The sequence below is a fragment of the Palaemon carinicauda genome, chromosome 5 (genome assembly GCF_036898095.1).
Source record: "Palaemon carinicauda isolate YSFRI2023 chromosome 5, ASM3689809v2, whole genome shotgun sequence".
NCBI classification, from domain to species: domain Eukaryota; kingdom Metazoa; phylum Arthropoda; class Malacostraca; order Decapoda; family Palaemonidae; genus Palaemon; species Palaemon carinicauda.
In genome coordinates this window covers 112323771-112344011 of record NC_090729.1, presented here as the reverse complement: position 1 = coordinate 112344011, position 20241 = coordinate 112323771, and the positions used below count along the sequence as shown (strand labels likewise).

The following is a 20241-nucleotide window of genomic DNA, read 5'->3' as shown; positions in this document are numbered from 1 at the left end:
ACGCTAAAAAGCACAATAGAAAACGACAACCAATGTTTTGTTTACGTTTATCTCTGATCACAACGAAGAAACAGACGCATTTATACATCTGTGTTTTTTAATTGACAGCAATTTTACCAAGTATAGATTATATGTTGAATTTGTTATTACCAATGTTCTAATTATTTTTTATTAGAACTTTCAAATAAATGAAATGAATGCCATTTATGAAATGTTTTTCTTTATGATGCCGCCTGAAACGGAAACCTTCCATTTGTTTACGCTCCATCTTCGATCATAATAAACAAACGAATGCATTAAACACACATGATCTAAGTCATAACTAATGATATTACAAACATTTAGTAAACATTATGTTATTACAAATATTTTACTTACCGTATCCATATAAATTCCTAAATTCGTAGCAAAGCTGGAAATTTTTTTTTCCTTATGCGTTTAATCCACAATAGCAAACTGCCGCTAATGACAGAGTGATAACTTACGATAATTCTAAACTGTTACGAAAGATAATTGTCCTTTCCATATCCAAAATACTTTTCCTAACTTCAGTTATAAGTCAACTTGTACCAACCTCAATTATGGATCCATATGCAAAAAAGGTAAAAGAAGAAAGTACTAGGCCTATTTTTAAAGTCACCGAACAATTAGGTTACCGCTACTAACGTTCGATGTGAGAGAGAGAGAGAGAGAGAGAGAGAGAGAGAGAGAGAGAGAGAGAGAGAGAGAGAGAGAGAGAGAGAGAGAGAGGGATGGTTTTAAAGTACTAAACAATAAATATGATAGGTTATAACACATTGGTGTTTATGTAACATTAACTGTATAGATGGTTTGAATAAGTTAAGAAATGGTGTAAACAATTCTTTGTTATTGTATTCGCGCGGAAGCTAGACATCAGCTGATGTGATCACAGCCAAAAGTAAAACAAAAATAAGTTAGCAATACTCGATTTTTAAAACACACCCGAAATTTAACAACATAAGTACATGTTTTATTATAGCGCAATTGACATTTAAAGAGTAAAAATTTTCTGGAATAGAATGGTGTTTCCTAAAAAAATAGTGGTTTGCGGACGAAATCGGTTACCGTATTTTAAGCTATGATTGAAATGGATGTATACACGGTATAATTTTTTCGTTTTGTATTTAATTGACACTTCAAGAAAACCGATTTTGGTTTCTTCATCTATTTGTAAGTATTGTATAACGAGAGAGAGAGAGAGAGAGAGAGAGAGAGAGAGAGAGAGAGAGAGAGAGAATCAGCAGTTGTAATTGAATGTCGTGTTTTTGTTTCGTGTACCCCTTGAAGCGAGGAATTGATCGCCACAACTAACAATATTCATGTTAATTTCATTCTTAAACTCAAGTTGCCATATGTGAACTATGGTTTTATTTCTTACGGGGGGGGAGAGAGAGAGAGAGAGAGAGAGAGAGAGAGAGAGAGAGAGAGAGATTTCTGCCATCAAATCTCTCTCTCTCTCTCTCTCTCTCTCTCTCTCTCTCTCTCTAGATTTTATTTTACCGTCTACTCTACAAAACCAATGTTTGCAAATCAAATGTATACTGTTTAAAATATGATAAAATATTGACGACTCGTTACCGAAGTTTAGGCTATTCACTGCCGATAAACGAACCTAGTCTACTCGTGAAAACCTTGAACGCCTAGAGGGAAAAATAAGGCTTTTAAATATACAGTACTAAACAAAAATAATGCTTTAATATACCATCATTAACACTACCATTACAATTATCGTAAGGTTGGAGAAAGATAAAGATTGCCGAGAACGTAACCACATTTCTGTTTACATTTTGTCAGCTGGACTCGCACAGTTAACAGTTGATTTCATTGTTGATGTGGAATTTTATCCTTAAATAGGCTATTCATTATGAAATTATGTTAATGAAATGTAATGTTAATATTGTTTTGAAACATTTATTATAAATCACCGTATTTAGGGCTACCAATATACTTAAAAAGACAATAGATTTGATACATTTTGTAGTGCTTGACTCGCGAACTTTGAACAGCCTCGCAAATACAGAAAATTTATTTTTGAAAAATAGCAATCGCGGAAAAGGGGAATCGTGTAATTCGAACACGCTTAATTCGGGACCCTACTGTAATTTAGTTAAAATATGAAAAATAGTTGGTGACTCGGGGTCAACATTAGACAGATTTACCATATATCCTCGTATGAAATATTCGCTTAACGACAGGTTTGCTGGAACTGAACCTATTGTTAAAGTAGGGTTGTGGTAATGTCCCTGACTGGCGAACGGCAGACTGGGGTTCGAGTCCCACTCAAACTTGTTAGTTTCTTTGGTCGCTGCAACCTTACCATCCTTGTGAGCTAAGAATGGAGAGAATGGGGGAGCCTATAGGTCTATCTGCTGAGTTATCAGCAGTTATTGCCTGGCCCTTCGTGGTCCTAGCTTGAGTGGAGAGGGGGGTTGGGCGCTGATCATATGTATATATGGTCAGTCTCTAGGCCATTCTCCTGCTCGATAAGGCAAAGTCACTGTCCCTTGCCCCTACCATTCATAAGGGGCCTTTAAATCTGCATTGTACTTCTCCCATTGAGATGGCAGTCAAACACTGCAAAATTCACAAGTAGAAGTAAAGGAGCATCCCTTACCACAACACCCAGAACACAAAGAACAGGATTTTACCTCTAATTGGCTCATGAAAGTGCCACAAGGACTACCTGCAAGACGGAGGGAGGTTCTAAAATTCACTTGAGAAACACTCGTAATCAGAAATACGCTGATGGACAGCGGTCGAAGCAGTGTCTGACTAGAGCGGCAACCAGGAGTAAAGTGGAGCGAGTCACACCAACCTGCGGGGATTGGATGCTGGCAACTATGCAATGTTGTCAGAATCCCGCGATTTCCTTAATTCTAGTCATAGCCAGGCAGCAATGGATTATAATCCTTTAAATGACGATGGTTTGTATTTCGTGTTGAAACAAATTAAGAATTAAGGTATGCTTCAGTTCAACATTTCTTGACATACTGTACTAACTTAAGAGTTAAGCTAGCAGAGTGCACTAACCTTATATACTTGTACTCCTTGACTGATGGCATCAACATTTAACAAGTAAAATCCATAGTCGATGAGTGTATCAGCATACTTCGGATGTTTGTCTCCAAAGACTTCTGTTGCTATCATGACAGCCTGAAAGTAGTTAAAAAGGCAATGTTAACAATAAAGTTTATTTTATCGATGCTTATGGAGGTGTAGACCCAAATGGTATTTTCCCTTTGTTTTTTATAACAACTGCAGATTTCTTAGCTCCAAAGTTGTCTTATTTTGCACAAGTTAGCAACCACCATCTACTGTCATCTCTTGGCAAAAATGTAAACATTCCTAGCTGTTCTAAAATAATGTTTTACATGACATAAGTATTGCATATACTGTAAAGATTAAATTATTTCTTATTTGTATTTCAATTTAACACAAAAGTACAGTATATGATTATACTGAGCATATATGTTGTGAAGTCAATCCTTCCAAACTACTGTTATAATAAAAATTAATTACAAATATATTAAACAAAGATAAAATTACTAGTAAATATTTTTATTTTACTGAAACATAAAACTATATACCATAATTAAAATGAGTACATTATATGATTTAAAGTCAATCCTTCCAAAAACTACCAATTCCCGTTAACCAGAGTTACATTCATGTTGCCGATGCACGATAATTTATAGCTTTTACCTCTGTGGTGTTCGATTATAAGGCTTAGGAAAATATTAATATCATGTTATAGCAAAACTATATTCTCAGTTTTCAGATACTTGGTAATGTTAACTTCCAAATTCGGCATTTACATTCAATTGCGTGATTTGCACATTCATAGGTTCTCACTAAATTTCCTTTTGGTTTCCTAGATTGGGACATAGCTTTCCCTGATTCCAAACATAAAAGCTGCTATGAATATTGTTTGTTTTCTCGCCTTCATTTACAGCTTGTTAGTTTATATTTGGCAATACTGTATTTTTGCTTGAGGATCTCTTCTCCATTGTGAATAAGGGAATAATGTAAAAATGTCAGTCTCATGCTACTTTGTTTATAACCGTACAATGACTGAAATACAAGCAAAACAGCTGCTATCTGATTCGGTTGTTCAAAACAAAATAGCTGTTTTTTGTCTGGTTGTTATTGTTGTTGTATGCGTTTACGCAATGATTATAGTATAACGTTACTAACGATACTTTTATCATTATCTTTTAATTTTCTAACCCATTGAAGTAGAGGATGGGATAAATATTATTACTGGATTACTGTTGATGTCGGACAGTAATGCGCAAGAGACGACAAATCAGAAATTGTGCCATGTTTCAAGTCGTTGCATAGAACTTTGTACAAAAATTTGTTAGTGGTCTTTGTATGAAAATGTAGATTTAGTTAATATTGAATTTTATACAAATTGTACAGAACAGTATTACACTATAGTGTGTTTATTAACTACGTACTGTACTCTACAATACTGTGCAGTATATAAATGTAGGCTATTTGTGTGGTGAGTTGCCAAAGTAGTTGAGTCGTCTGAACAAAAACAGCGAACACTTACAGTACAGTTGAGTTGTACTGTAATGATATTACTGTTCATATATTACGGTAATATACACTACAGTATCATCGAGTGTTATAAGCTAAGTATTACTAGATGGGAACAACGATGTTTTATTATAATTGCATGCCTTACCTTACCTTATTTGCCTTATTTTTTGTTTGGGTTCCCCCAGGTCCCTCAGTGTGAGGCACCTCGTATATCCACCAGAGAGTTGCTAATGCATCTTCCATGATGACTACTTGGTAAAATCATAGTTTTGGTCAGCGCAACGACTATGTACTGAAGTGTTACGTACTGCACTGTAGCCTTACTGTGTCCAGTACGTAGTGTGCACATGTACTGTATACTTACTGGTTTAATTATACACTACTTACACTGTGATAGAAACCAATTAAAAACAAAATAAGGCAGTACAGTGATACCTCGGTACTCGACCATAATCCGTTCGAGATCCGTGTTCGACCTCCGATTTGTTCGAGTACCGAATTTTTTTTCCCCATAAGAAATAATGGTATATATTCTATTCCGTTCCCAAGCACTCGAACAGGCCCAAAATATTAATAAAACGTGTACCTAAACAACAATAATTATCTAAATGTGTATGAAATTGGTCAGAAAATCCTATAAAACAATTTTAAACCATTTACTGTACTAAAATAAAACAATTTTAAACCATTTTCTGTACTGTAGTGAACATACCTTTGAGCAGCGGTTCGATGGCATACAGGGATGGATGTGGAGAGGATGGAAGGGGGAGGTTACTGCTTGGAAGGAGAGTCCCCTTCCATGATGTGGCGGGGTAGTTCTCCTTCAGGAGTTGTTTCTCTCTCCAATGAAAGGGTGGGCAGATCTATTTCAGGGGTTTCTTCTCTTCTTTGTCTCTTCTTTGGAGGAGAAACAGGCTTTGATGTAGCAGCTTTCTTTTCTTTTGTGAAAAACTGGTCTATTGTTAATTGTTTCTTCCTCCTCTGCAGTATTCTTCGAAAATGATACATGACACTATCATTAAACATATGCACTGCCCGGTTTGCTACTGCAATTTCTGGGTGGTATTTTTCAGCAAAAGCCTGCACATCTGCCCACTTGGAACAAATTTCATTGATGAGAGAACTTGGAACATCCTCCCTTACCTCATCCTCTTCTGAAGATTCCTGCTCCACAATCAGATCCTGCTGCTGTTGTTGTTGCAGGTGCAACAATTCCTCCACAGTCAACTCGGTAGAATGGCTTTCTACAAGCTCATCAATATCATCCTTGTTGACCTCAAGCCCCAAACTCCTGCCCATGACAACAATTTCCTCAACGACATCAGTGTCATCAGAAATTACAGGGGTAGCAGTGCTTGGACCCGCCTCTGGTTGGAAACCTTCAAACTCCCTCTCTGTGACACATGATGGCCACAGCTTACGCCAGGCAGAGTTCAATGTCCTATAGGTCACACCTCGCCAAGCTTGGTCAATCATGTTAACAGAGTTGAGGATGCTGAAGTGTTCCTTCCAGAATTCCTTTAGGGTCAACTTCGTGTCACTGGTCACTTCAAAACACTTTCTGAAAAGGGCCTTGGTATAGAGTTTTTTGAAGTTTGAAATGACCTGTTGGTCCATGGGCTGGAGTATGGGAGTAGTATTGGGGGGCAAGAATTTGATTTTGATAAAGCTGTATTCTTCTTTCAAGTCATCCTCGAGACCTGGAGGATGTGCAGGAGCATTGTCCATAACCAGAAGACATTTCATTGGCAAGCTCTTTTCAATGAGGTAAGCCTTAACCTGGGGGGCAAACACTTCGTTTATCCACTCAGTAAAGAATTGTCTTGTGACCCAAGATTTAGTGTTCGAGCGCCACATAACTGGTAGTGCACTTTTACAAATATTATTTCGTTTGAACACCCGGGGGTTGTCCGAGTGGTACACTAACAAGGGTTTGATCTTGCAATCGCCACTTGCATTTGCACACAGCAACAATGTTAGCCTATCTTTCATTGGCTTGTGACCTGGCATCTTCGTCTCGTCCTTGGTAATGTACGTATTGGCTGGCATTTTCTTCCAAAATAACCCAGTCTCATCACAATTAAAGACTTGTTGTGCGATCAAATTTTGTTCATTTATGTACCGATCGAATTCCCCCACGTATTTATCGGCTGCAATTTGATCCGAACTAGCTGCCTCCCCATGCCTAGTAACACGATGAATACCTGTTCTATTACGAAACTTTTCAAACCAACCCCTGCTCGCTTTAAATGTAAATGAATCACTTTCACTGGTACTCGGACTTTTCTTCACTAATTCTTCATAGATATGCAACGCTTTTTCACAAATGAACGCTTCACTAACACTTTCCCCGGCCAACTGTTTTTCTTTAATAAATATTAAAAGCAACTTTTCCATCTCCTCAATCACTTGTGGCCTTTGCTTAGTTACCGCCGTAACTCCCGTTGCAACATTCGCCTTCTTAATCATTTCTTTATGCTTTAAAAACGTAGAAATGGTCGACTTCGCCATTCCGTATTCTACCGCTAAATCGGACACTCGTACACCATTCTCATATTTCGCTATAATTTCCTTCTTCAACTCGATCGTTGTTCGCACTGTTTTCCTCTTCTCCTTCCCCTTAACACTCATTACTTTCTTGGGACTCATTATGAAAGCTAAAAAAGCAATTAAAAGCACTGAAAATCACTAAATCACAACGAATGCTGATCGCGCGTTGTCTGAGTGACGCTCTCGAGAGAACTGATGCTTCCCGAACAAGCGAGAGTGGCCGAGATGGCGTGATCATCACAAAGCCCATGCGGTCGTCACGTGTTCGGCTGGTCGAGTACCGAATTTTTGGTCGAGCACCGCAGCAAAAATTTCTCGAAAATTTTGGTCGAACTCCGAATTGTTCGAGTATAGAGTCGTTCGACTACCGAGGTATCACTGTACTTGGTTTGTTTATAGCCCGAGCATAGGCAAAGGGCAGCGAGTTCTTTGTTAGGTTACGTGTTATCCCACCCTAGGGCACCAAAGATACCCGAATTCATGCCTGTCTCTGTTACTTAACCCTTGTAAAGATTGGGGCCTGACTGTAACACTACTCATACTAAAACATCACCCAATGCCCCGTTACTCTTAAAGAAAACCCAGGCTTCTTTTAATCAGTGCTTGGAGAAAACAGATTTGGTATATCACTGAAATATTGCCGAAACTCTTTCCTAAGAAAAATTCATAAAGAAATGTAAGGAAGTAACCACACATTTGATATAATGAACTCAACCCTTTAATTCCCACAACTTAGCTGGGTCCAATTCTGCTTGAGCTTCGGTCACTAAATCCTTACCAAGAAAAGCCATAACATTTTTGGAGAGAGGACACCCTGGATTCAAACTTCATCTAAAGGAAATTTGCCAAGTCTAATCAGACATTATGTAAAAGTAAAATAATAAAAAGGTAATACTATATGACTCTCCACCTCCCTTATTTACTTACTTATTATTTTTTTCTTCAAACTGAAGAAACCCCTTGGGAAACTACACACATGTCGCCTTGACTAGAGCCTCTGCTATACCTTGAAATGATTTACTGCAATTATCAAAATCATGATCCTAATACCATTTGCTTTACAGTATACACAAAACTACAAAAGACAAAAATTAAAAAAATTTAAATCATATGCCAAATGCATAGATCTTTAAAATTTGACAATTTTCTACTTAGCAGTTCTTTTTCACTCCATTGTGACAGCTTCTTTCCTAGTTTCTGTATGCAGACTGATGGTTCCATGACTCACGAAAGTCCTATTGAGCTGAGGGATTCATACTACAGTAATGTATTGCAAGTAGGTTTCATTCCGAGATATTTTATGTTTTACATGACCCAATATCTATCAATGATGAGATTCTACATACCAAGTGACCCACTGTTCCTCATACATACACATTTTTATGAAGTGAAATATAAAAATATAAGATGGCAACTTGAGAACAATACTTATCCAGTAGAAAAATAAAAAAGCTGCATTTTCTATACTCTATACAGTATAGGGTATGGTAGGAGAGATAAAAAGGAAAGAGAAAAACCGTGTGAACAAGAATGTTGCAGTGCTTATCAATCTTAACACAGAGAATGTTGCAAGTCTCAAAAACCCTGAAATTATTAATTAAAATATTTCACGGACCTATATGCGCAGAATATTGATACTGCAAAAATATAGGGTGTTCTTTTTTTCCTGTACTTGGCGATGATAGTAGTAACGGTTCCTTTTCGGTCAAAAGGATTCACTCCTTCCTGTGTTTGTTGAAGTTCAAACAGATGAAAGCACTGATTGTTTTTATGTGACTAAGCATCTCAAGGACCACGGCGCTTCTTGAGAAGCTTGTTTCGATGGTTCTGTTGAAGATGAGGGATTTCCATTTATACCTGTCGTCTTTTTGAACAGGACCTCTGTTCTGGACACGATTTACATTCTGGTGATTCAGAATCGACTAAAACGGGTAAAATGGTCAGAAAACCTCGGTCTTTTGGCACAGGCGGTGTCATTGAAAGTCAAATTTCTGGACGTGTCTTTCACAGCAGTGTCCCAGGAATGCTGGGGTGCACCCATTTGATTATATTCACCTGTGTCAGGAAAGTGATCGGAAAAGGTGCTCGTGATTTTAAGACTTTTTTTTTTTTTTTTTTTTTTAGCAAATTCTAAAAGCATGTCTCCTCTGACATTTCTTAGCCTACTCCAATTCTACTGTACCTATCCAGTATAACATATAGTAATTGCACATTTTATTTAAAATCAGAGAAAAGAGGAATCCTAAAATTTTGAGATTAACCTGTCTGTTTCAGAATAAATAGAAACAGGAACAAGGGAAAAAAAAAAACAAAAAAAACAGCATATTATCTTGAGTATAGATTATCAACATACCTGCTTGATCAGTAACCCAGCTTTCTTGAATTCGCGTTTCAGCACACACGCTTTTGCCGACTGTCTTAGTACATCGATGAGAGCAGGTTTTGGGAAATTGGCAACAAGAGCATACAAAGCTTTAACACTCCAACTATAAGCCTGTTGAGAAAATACAAAATATAAACATTTAATAACAAGAAGTTACCCCTAACAGAATCAAGCATGTACAGTGACGGATAACTAGCTAAAGTTATAAATTGCATTTGTCATACATGGCAATCATCCCATAGGTACAGGACGACATATGCGAAAATTGTGACAAAAAACTAAATCTTTATTAGTATGACATTTCTAATTTTTTGAAAGTGTGTAACTGATGATCTAAAAATATACAGTACATTACATAATTATTTAGCTTGGCTTTTCCAAATTTCAACTATGGTACCATGCCTTCCATCTTTAGGTGATGCTGTACTCAATCTTTGTGGAATTTAACTCATTTATGGCATATTGCTTTTTTAGAAGAAGTAGGGGTTGTATGAATCAGATTTTTACAGTTAGGCAGATATGCGAGAAATATTTAGCCAAAGGTAAGGAGGTGTATGTTGCGTTTATGGATCTGGAGAAAGCGTATGATAGAGTTGATAGGGAAGCAATGTGGAATGTGATGAGGTTATATGGAGTTGGTGGAAGGTTGTTGTAAGCAGTGAAAAGTTTCTACAAAGGTAGTAAAGCATGTGTTAGAATAGCAAATGAAGTGAGTGATTGGTTTCCGGTGAGAGTGGGGCTGAGACAGGGATGTGTGATGTCGCCGTGGTTGTTTAACTTGTATGTTGATGGAGTGGTAGGAGAGGTGAATGCTCGAGTGCTTGGACGAGGATTAAAGCTGGTAGACGAGAATGACCATGAATGGGAGGTAAATCAGTTGTTGTTTGCGGATGATACTGTACTGGTTGCAGACACAGAAGAGAAGCTTGACCGACTAGTGACAGAATTTGGAAGGGTGTGTGAGAGAAGGAAGTTGAGAGTTAATGTGGGTAAGAGTAAGGTTATGAGATGTACGAGAAGGGAAGGTGGTGCAAGGTTGAATGTCATGTTGAATGGAGTGTTACTTGAGGAGGTGGATCAGTTTAAGTACTTGGGGTCTGTTGTTGCAGCAAATGGTGGAGTGGAAGCAGATGTACATCAGAGAGTGAATGAAGGTTGCAAAGTGTTGGGGGCAGTTAAGGGAGTAGTAAAAAATAGAGGGTTGGGCATGAATGTAGAGAGAGTTCTACATGAGAAAGTGATTGTACCAACTGTGATGTATGGATCGGAGTTGTGGGGAATGAAAGTGATAGAGAGACAGAAATTGAATGTGTTTGAGATGAAGTGTCTAAGGAGTATGGCTGGTGTATCTCGAGTAGATAGGGTTAGGAACGAAGTGGTGAGGGTGAGAACGGGTGTAAGAAATGAGTTAGCAGCTAGAGTGGATATGAATGTGTTGAGGTGGTTTGGCCATGTTGAGAGAATGGAAAATGGCTGTCTGCTAAAGAAGGTGATGAATGCAATACTTAATTGTAGAAGTACAAGAGGAAGGCCAAGGTTTGGGTGGATGGATGGAGTGAAGAAAGCTCTGGGTGATAGGAGGATTGATGTGAGAGAGGCAAGAGAGCGTGCTAGAAATAGGAATGAATGGCGAGCGATTGTGACACAGTTCCGGTAGGCCCTGCTGCTTCCTCCGGTGCCTTAGATGACCGCAGAGGTAGCAGCAGTAGGGGATTCAGCATTATGAAGCTTCATCTGTGGTGGATAACGGGGGAGGGTGGGCTGTGGCACCCTAGCAGTACCAGCTGAACTCGGTTGGGTCCCTTGTCAGGCTGGGAGGAACGTAGAGAGTAGAGGTCCCCTTTTTGCTTTGTTTCATTTGTTGATGTTGGCTACCCCCCAAAATTGGGGGAAGTGCCTTGGTATATGATTGTATGTATGCTTTACATATCACAAACCCTAACACCCTGTTTCACACCTATTCTCAAATTACATTAAGACATATAGTTTATTTTTTAAAAATCAATATAATTATAAAAAAAGACTTGTTTAGTTGTATAAAAGAGCAACTTGGATTGCAAGAATGCAAGGGTTGCACATTAGAGGGGTCTAATGTAAATAAAGACTTTGATAGTCTACAAGAGGACCTGAAATCTCTATGGAGCTGTGCCCCATCAGATCCCTTATTAAAAGAAGCACTAATACCACCAAACTTGACTTGAGAAGTCAGGTTAGGGGATGGGGCAACCAAACAGGTAAAAGACTACTTGGTGGTCTTCCAAGAATTTACAAATGAGGTTAAGGAAGTTAAGAGCTTCCGAGGTTCATCACAATAAAAAATATATTGGTTAAAGATGTATCAGATTTCAGTAATCACATGCCAATATTGTCATCATCTCCACTATAATAAAAAAAAGTTCAGTCTTCCCTGGATTTCTCCCTGAACTATTATTAAGATTTCATTTACACTTGAAACGATCCAATTGGGAGGTAAACACAGAAATATAAATTTTTTTTAAAATAACTCGTATTTTTCCTAACTATACATAGCTAAGTCATTTAAAAGGGGTATTATTATTATTATTATTATTATTATTATTATTATTATTATTATTATTATTACTTGCTAAGCTACAATCCTAGTTGGAAAAGCAGGAAGCTATAAGCCTAGGGTCCCCAACAGGGAAAATAGTCAGAGAGAAAAGGAAACAAGGAAAAATAAAATATTTCAAGAACAGTAACACAAAAATAAATATTTCCTACATAAACTATAAAAAATGTAACAAAACAAGAGGAAGAGAAATTAGATAGACTAGTGTGCCCGAGTGTACCCTTAAGCAAGAAAACTCTAACCCATGACAGTGGAAGACCATGGTACAGAGGCTATGGCACTACCCAAGACTAGAGAACAATGGTTTGATTTTGGAGTATCCTTCTCCTAGGAGAGCTGCTTACCATAGCAAAAGAGTCTCTTCTACCCTTACCAAGAGGAAAGTTACCACTGAACAATTACAGTTCAGTAGTTAACCCCTTGGGTGAAGAATTGTTTGGTAATTTATGTGTTGTATGTATGAGGACAGAGGAAAATCTGTAAAGAATAGGCTACACTATTCGGTGTATGTGTAGGCAAAGAAAAAAACTGTAAGAAGAGAAAAGGATTCAATGTAGCCTGTCTGGCTAACCAAAGGACCCCTTAACTCTCTCGGGGTGGTATCTCAACAGGAGGCTGATATACCCTTGTGGAAACTGGAAATGGCTAATGAAGAATCATCGAGGTTCTAGCAGCCAATATGACTGCCTCCTTCCACCATCGCATATGGCGGATAGAGTCTGATTTACATGGGGATTGCATTCCAGCTCAGCTGGAACTTGCGGGGTGGATGTGGCAGAAAGTGAAAATTAAATGAGTCACGTTAGAATATGTGAAACAAAACATCAATTAAAAAGGGTCTTCCTTAGGTGGGAGGAAGTTCCATGTGTGGCCAATTGGCTGGCTAAAAACCTGGGACCAACATACCCAGTTCGGTAAGAAGGAAAACATGGCAACTGATCCTAGCATCCCGTGACACAAAGGAATAAGCCATAATGTGCCATGGCCCACTGTATTAATTGAGGTCTATCTTGTAGGGTCTGTAAGCGACCATGTTGAAAACACAAAAGGAGACTGGGACAATACACAATTGCTTATTGCCATTCACTGGAACGACTTAGCATTACTTTTCTAAAATGGGAAACTTTTTAAATTCTAGGGGTAATTGTCGATAAATCCAAGCTTCCCAAAGTGAATCAATATGAATATCAGGGGAGGTTCACAGAAATAATGGCTACTTGTATTTCTACTTGGTGTTATATACTGTAATTATGAATGTTTTGCTATATTTGGTGATATATATACTGTACATGTAATGAGATAGGGAGCCTGGGAGTGTCATTAAGGGTGCAGCAATTATTTGGGTATTTCAATATTTGCTGGTGTGTCTGTTAACTAACCCTCAAGAATGGTAAGGTCTGATTGTATTTCAGACTTCTCTTAGGTTTCATAAATGTACATGATCAGGACATAAACTTTGATCTCTTTTTTTTTTTTTTTTAAATAAAATTTATGACCTGATCATGTACATTCATGGAACCTAAGAGAAGTCTGAAATACAATCTAACCTTACCATTCGTGAGTGAATGTTGAAATATCTGAATAATTGCTGCCCATCTAATGACACTCCCTGATTCCCTATGTCATTACAGGTATACATTGTTGAAAATATATTAAGATCTATTTTCAACCAAAGAACTTAAAAGCTCATTAACTTACTTCTGCATAATTTGATCTGAGCATATACAATGTAGAGAACTCTGAATAAAGTGAAGATAAAACCGGGGTTACCCCAGCTTGCTGTAACCGTCTGACAAGCTGCATTGCCTGATTGTATGTCCTCTCAGCTTCCTCAAATCTACAGTACCCATTCTGTACATGTAATAATCTGTAAAATAAAAACCTGATAAAATATACTGCAATTACACGGTTTTACTTCTTCCTCCTTTAATTTAATTATATCCTATTAAAAGCGTCTTTCAAAAATGATCTAAATTTTCTAAAACCTTGAATGATATTTTACATAGGTTGAAATAAATTAAAAAGTTTACTTTTAAAATAAAAGTACAGTACCTTTTCATGCAAACCTTTACTTATAATAAGCTATTTTGTTTATATATAACAATTGTCTCAGATGCTTCAATCCCTCTAGGGAAAAAGTCAGCCACAGTACTGCAAATATATATAAGGTGATTCTAGTGTCACCCACATCTAAAAGTTTCAATATCTGAGTTGTGTGATCTGTGATCAGCAAGAAATACTGGGGTGGAAGGAAAGAGCTTACATCAAAAGTACAGTACTATATACAGTAATGAGTTTAACTGCATTTTTCTAATATAAAAAAGATTACAAACCTAAGTCCTTTACTATAGAGGAATAGATAACAGCAAAGCTGGAACGTAGCAGTTAAAATTTAAACGAGGTGAAAACCGACCTATCGGTAGTGGGGAGGTGACCGCCCCCTCGCCAGCTCACTGACCATTCACTTAGATCGAAGCCTGGGACTTTCTCAGGGGCTAGTGCTAATGGGCACGTTTGAGTAAAGAACTCAGGTTTGTATAGTAAGGAAAAATATAAATTACCAACAAATTTATGATTTATTCCTGCATGAATAGTAACCATAGTCCTTTATTTACAGAGACTCATCCTTAGGTGGGAGGAAGTCCCCTTTTCCAACTAGCTGGAAGCTTAATCTAGTAACCTGAAACTCGAGCATCTTATATGCCTAGGAGTAAGGGTTCCTCACATCTAGTGAACTCCTGAAGGAGAACCAGCAGGTTTCACAGCCCTAGCTGTTAAAAGTGTTGTATTTGAGCTGGAATGCTCTGTGTGGTAGTCCCGGCAATTAAGGGGTCTGAAGATATTGCAACTTGAAGACTATCTTATGATTATGGGTTTGCTTGGCTACATCCCACTCCCCACACTGGTAATAAGTGTGGGGACAAGACTCTCCCGTGCTTGAGCATGGAATACTTAGGAGCAGTTTGGGCTTGAATGACTGACAGATTGAGACCAGCTTTCCAATGCTGTACCCCAAGGAAGGGGAAGACTGAAGGGAAAAGGAAATGCCATTCATTCTTCACTTTCACCCTAGTCTTATATGTAACTACAGCCCTTGACTCGCAGTTACTGGACCTGTGTGACTAGCAAAGGTAGCTTACACCACCTACTAAGCAGTTACAACAGGTCCTAGAATAAGTGTCAAGAAACCTGTGGGTTACATCTCACTATTAGTAACCGGTAAATGACATTTGCCTCTTCCACACTTCTTGAAGAATCTGCATCACAGAGAAATTCCTCCCGAATGACAGAGACGAGCTTATGCCTCTCACATTGTGAGTTCTAACTTGTGAGCCTTCCGCGGAAGATGAAAAGAGTGTTTGAGAGATCATTTCCCTCAACCAGAATGAGATCATATTCATGGAGATGATCTTCTGGCTTCTTCCTGTAATCACGAAAAGGTGCTGTAGCCGAGGTTTTGTGGTACTAGTGCATTTCAGATAGCACCTTAGACCTCTCACTGGACACAATAAAAGCTGATCAGGGTTATCAGTTAGTTCTCTAAGACTCTTAATTTGAAAAAATAGAAATCTGGAATCGGTTTTTGTGATGAAATCTGGAACAAAGGAGAGATCTGTCTCCACCCCCCTTGAATAGGTGATGTAGTAGGAGAGCCCATGCAGCTCTCCAACATGTTTGGCTGAAGCCAAAGTGAGCAAAAAAAAAAAAAAGAAGTTTTCCTCAACGATCAGTAGGCCGCCCCTTTAGGGAACATAATACCTTTACCATGTTCCAAGAAGGAGGGCTCACATCAACTGCAGGGCAGGTCTGCTCAAAACTCCTAATAAGTATATACATTTCCTCTGAAGAAATATCTACTATACTCTCTTTAGTCTAAAGACTTGGCTCAAGGCCAAGTGATAGCCTTTTACCTCTAAAATCGAGTAGAGTTTCTCCTTACGGAAGTAGTACAAAAAAAGACGGCAATCAATAGTATAGAGGCTCCAAGAGGAGAAAACCTTTCCCATGACAACCTCAAAAGATAGTCTACTTGGCCTGGTAGACACGTGCCAAGGATTTGAGGAGGTATCCGGACATCTGCTGCGCGCTCTCTTGAGAAAAGCCTTTCTCAGAGAGATGCTGGATAACCTCATCGTGGGAAGACAGACCCCGGTGCATTATGGAAGAACATGGCATGAGGCTGATGTAGAAGGTTGGGAGAGTTGGCAATTCTATCAAAGTCTCTGTTAGGAGGTACAGAAAGTTTGGGTACCAATCCATGGGTAGCCACCTTGGAGCTACCAACTTTAACAAAAGGTTGGGAGTCTCTTACTCAATTCAGGACTCTTTCAAGTAGGTAGAATGGCAGAAAAGCATAAGCGTTGAAGTCGTCCCATGGGTGCTGAAATGTGTCCTCGAACACCGCTTCTGGGTCTGGAACAGAAGAGCAGTAGATCGGGAGCTTTTTGTTCAGAGATATCTCTAAGAGGTCTATTAGGATCTCTGGTGCTACTGAATAACAAAGGCCACTACCCGGAGGTACTTCATGGAGAATGGGTGAAATGGAATCTGATGTAAGCATCTTCCAGATACAGTCACCAGGTAATCCTGCGGTCTTATCACTTGCCTGACCGTGGCCGCTGTCTCCATCTTGAAGGGTGTTTAGGATGAAGTTGAGAGCCGAGAGATCGATGACTGGTCTCCAGCCTCCAGATGTCTTCCCTACAAGAAAGAGTTGACTGAAGAAGCCTGGAGAGGGGTCATTGACCTCTTTAAGTACATACTTCAGCAACATGCTCTGTACTTCCTACTGTAGAGCAAGATCTTCTGCCAACCCCTGGTGATATGATGATGATGTCGCCAGAGGATGAATTAGAGGAGGGGGAAGAGCTGATGAATGGGAAGAGGTATCCAGATTGAAGGACCTCCACCATCCATTTTTCTGCTCCTGTAAACACCACTTCCCACTATTGGCCTGAAGGCATCCCCCAATGATGGTGGAATGAGGGGATTGACCTCCCTAGATAAGGCTTTTACCTCTACCTCTTTCTCGACTTTGGTTCTATCAAGAGGGGAAAGACTGCAGAAGGAATTTTGAGGATAGATGGTTGAGGTTGTACTCCTCCTCTCTCCGTTGGTTTTCGGGGCTGGTTAGGTGGAAGGCTTCCCTTATCTTGACGGAGAAAGTTGAGCAGGTGAAAAGACACCATCCTCTGAAGATTCGAGTCCTGGGTCTCATTTTGGCACTTTTCAACTGCTGCCTGTACCTCTAGTGGTAAAAAGAGCAATAGCTTCCTAAAGGACAAGTTGCAGATGGTATCCCTCCCGACGACCGATGCATTTATGGAAACGAGAAGTCACCGCCTCTTGACACCTAAGCACCAAGTTTGCCCACTCATTGGCAGCCTGGTTCATAAGAAATTCTACTGTCCTGGCCTGTGTCATGAAAATGTCCTTAAGGGCTTGCTTCTTGGCTGGGTCAGTTAGATCCTTGATGTCTGGAAAGAAGCTGACGGTGCCAGACCAGTGGTCAATCCAGGAAGCCACCTGCATTGTTGCCATGGCTATGACCTCCATGGCCAACAGCTCCCGCTAACCATCATAAGAGTGGCCGGGTGTCAATGATACCACTGCCATCTCAAGAGGAAGAGAGGGAAGGGCCTCCTGTGTGCAATAGTACTTGCATTGCCGAGGGAAGGCTGCCCGGATCAAGCAATACGCCTCTCTGCCCTAATCAAATCCTTGACCCCCAAGACCTGAGTTTTTATCTTCGTTAAAGTTTCTTTGGCCAAAACTGACCATGGAAACTCGAGTTTGGGACTGGCAGTACTGAGCACGCCGCAAAGTAGGTCGATCACCAACGTCTTACTTTTTAGAGGTGACGTTACTGCCTCTTCGAGGTTATTCACTTTTCTAATGCAGCAAAGAACTTTCCAGAAAGTAGAGTCTGGCTCCCCTTCTACCTCCAAAGAACAGAGAACCCCTGATTGAGGAATAACTCCTCCAGAGGATTCCAACTCTATCCAGAAAACTGTAAAACCTTTATCTTTATTGAATTCCCTCATTCACAACAAACTGCTAACCATAAACTAAAAGAAAAAACAAAAATCAAAACAGATAGTCGACGGCGCTGGAAACATTTGTATTCTTTAGAGGCTGAAAACAAAGTGGCTACTCAGAGTGTACTGTCTGGGGGTTGGGGCTTCCCATCCACCTGCTATTACCTACCGACATCCCACTATAAATTTTAACAGCCTAAGTCCCAGCTAAGCTGAAAACATACTCCTATTAAAGAATGAGGGTTTGTCGCCATGTATGAACAAACTACCATGTCATAATATATAAACAGTACCTGTGACAACACTCTAGTGCACGTGTCATTTGTTGTGGATTTGCAGAGTCTGCTATGAGTTCTTGGCAAGACGTCAACATAAGTTCGGCATCTGGTAACCATCCTGCTTCAGCTAAAAATGTTGACACAGACAGTCCTTGCAAAACCAGACTATCTACTTGCTGTGGAGTGATAAAATTAAAATACTGTATAATACTATTTATAAAATATCTTCCTCAGAAGTCTCCTATAATACATATTTTATTTTTACAAAGAGAAAATCTCATCTAATTCAGTGATTTTTGTGAAAATTTACTGCAAAACAGAAAAAAACTAAAATAAAAATGATTAAACAAGAGCTACCAATAAAAATGCCAATGTCCACTAACAATTTGATTTAAAATTAAAGTACAGTAGAATATTTCAAAATTATTTTGGAGATTATATCTTTCAGAAAATGTAAAATGCTCAAACAAATTATGTCTATACAGTGCAGTACTAAGTAGTTGCAAAATTTTTTCTCAATCCCAGGTACTGAGGCTTCAATGTGTGTTTAGAAGAGTTCTCATATTCAGGGTGCCTATGCTTTGTTTCGCTTCTCTATGAAGATTATTAACCCTTTTACCCCCAGGCTATTTGGAAATTTCCAACTCTTAACCCTCAGGGGGTTATTCTTTTCCCAGCACATTTTGCTGTATATTTTTTTCAAATTGCTCTAACAGCCTTAAATTTTGTAATAGAGAGGTCAGGTTGGTCTCATTCTCTTGGAAAATGCCTGAATTTTCTCAAAAATGTATCAAAAATATGAAAACAAAAAAAATTATGCATTTTTTTGCAAAGACGTACCGGTACGTCCATGGGGGTAAAGGGATGGCTTTTGTGAAACGTACCAGTACGTCCTTTGGGGGTAAAAGGGTTAAGAGATAATATAACTGATTAGCAACTATCAGTTCTTCTCTCAATACTATTTCTGTACAAAGGGTCTTTCTATTTTTACCGTAGGCAAATAATTTTCATCACTATTTTGCAGACATCAAGGATAATCCCACCTCTAAACGGGCATCTTTGTAACACATCCTTATGTCATCTCTTTCAGGGTTTTTTCTTTGCAATAATCAGTTAAAAAGTGTCCACTTCCTCAATTGTACATACAGCCTTGAAACTGTTCCTGATCTTGTCTCCTCTAATTCTTGAAGCCTTCCTTTCTCAAGTAGGTTATGCTTCCATAGGAGTTAGTTCCTACTAGTTTTTCCTTCATCTTTTTTGGAGGACTGGCCTAGAAAAGGGTTCCTGGTTGCATGTCCCATTGGTCTCTGAATTAAAAAAATATCTTTCTGCTTATTCCTCTAACTATTATTTAATAATAACTTATTTCCAATAAATCTAGTCCTTGAAACTTGATGCTCAATTCCTGAAAACAACTCAGAATCTCAAAAGATTCTCTGCAATAATCACTATGGGTTTTGAGAAGCAAAATTGACTGCTGATACATCCTACTTTGTAACATGATACAGCAGGTAATTGTCTTGGAAATTTGATGGTAATCTTGTGTTATTGCACTGAATATTTCTATGCCCTTTGATATGTGTCGTCTAGTAAACAGCTCCCAAATTACATGATTGCAGCTTTGCTCTTTGACCTGTAAACTTATTTCAAGTTTCTAATTAGACTGATCGACTCCTGTCGTACTGTACTGTGATTGAAAAGGCTAAATCTTCCCCTTTCCATATCTCTAGCAGTGTTGGGTTTTCATCCCGACTTTATTTCTTTTTAGCGATGACATACAGTACTGCATATCACCTCATGCCCTATTCTTGATAATGATAATTATAGAATTAA

The 20241-nt window shown here is 38.8% G+C and overlaps 1 protein-coding gene across 1 annotated transcript in view; it reads right to left on the bottom strand.

Annotated features, from left to right (window-relative positions):
- Positions 1 to 3018: 3018 nt before the first annotated feature.
- LOC137640512 (amyloid protein-binding protein 2-like) overlaps positions 3019 to 20241 on the bottom strand; it is a 52988-nt gene continuing 35765 nt past the window's right edge. The window contains exons 4-7 of the mRNA XM_068373038.1: positions 18424 to 18584; positions 13791 to 13959; positions 9473 to 9613; positions 3019 to 3174 (exon numbers count right to left, since the gene is read on the bottom strand). Of these exons, the coding sequence (XP_068229139.1) occupies positions 3034 to 3174; positions 9473 to 9613; positions 13791 to 13959; positions 18424 to 18584 (612 nt within the window). The 3' untranslated portion in view covers positions 3019 to 3033. The remainder of the gene's footprint in view (positions 3175 to 9472; positions 9614 to 13790; positions 13960 to 18423; positions 18585 to 20241) is intronic.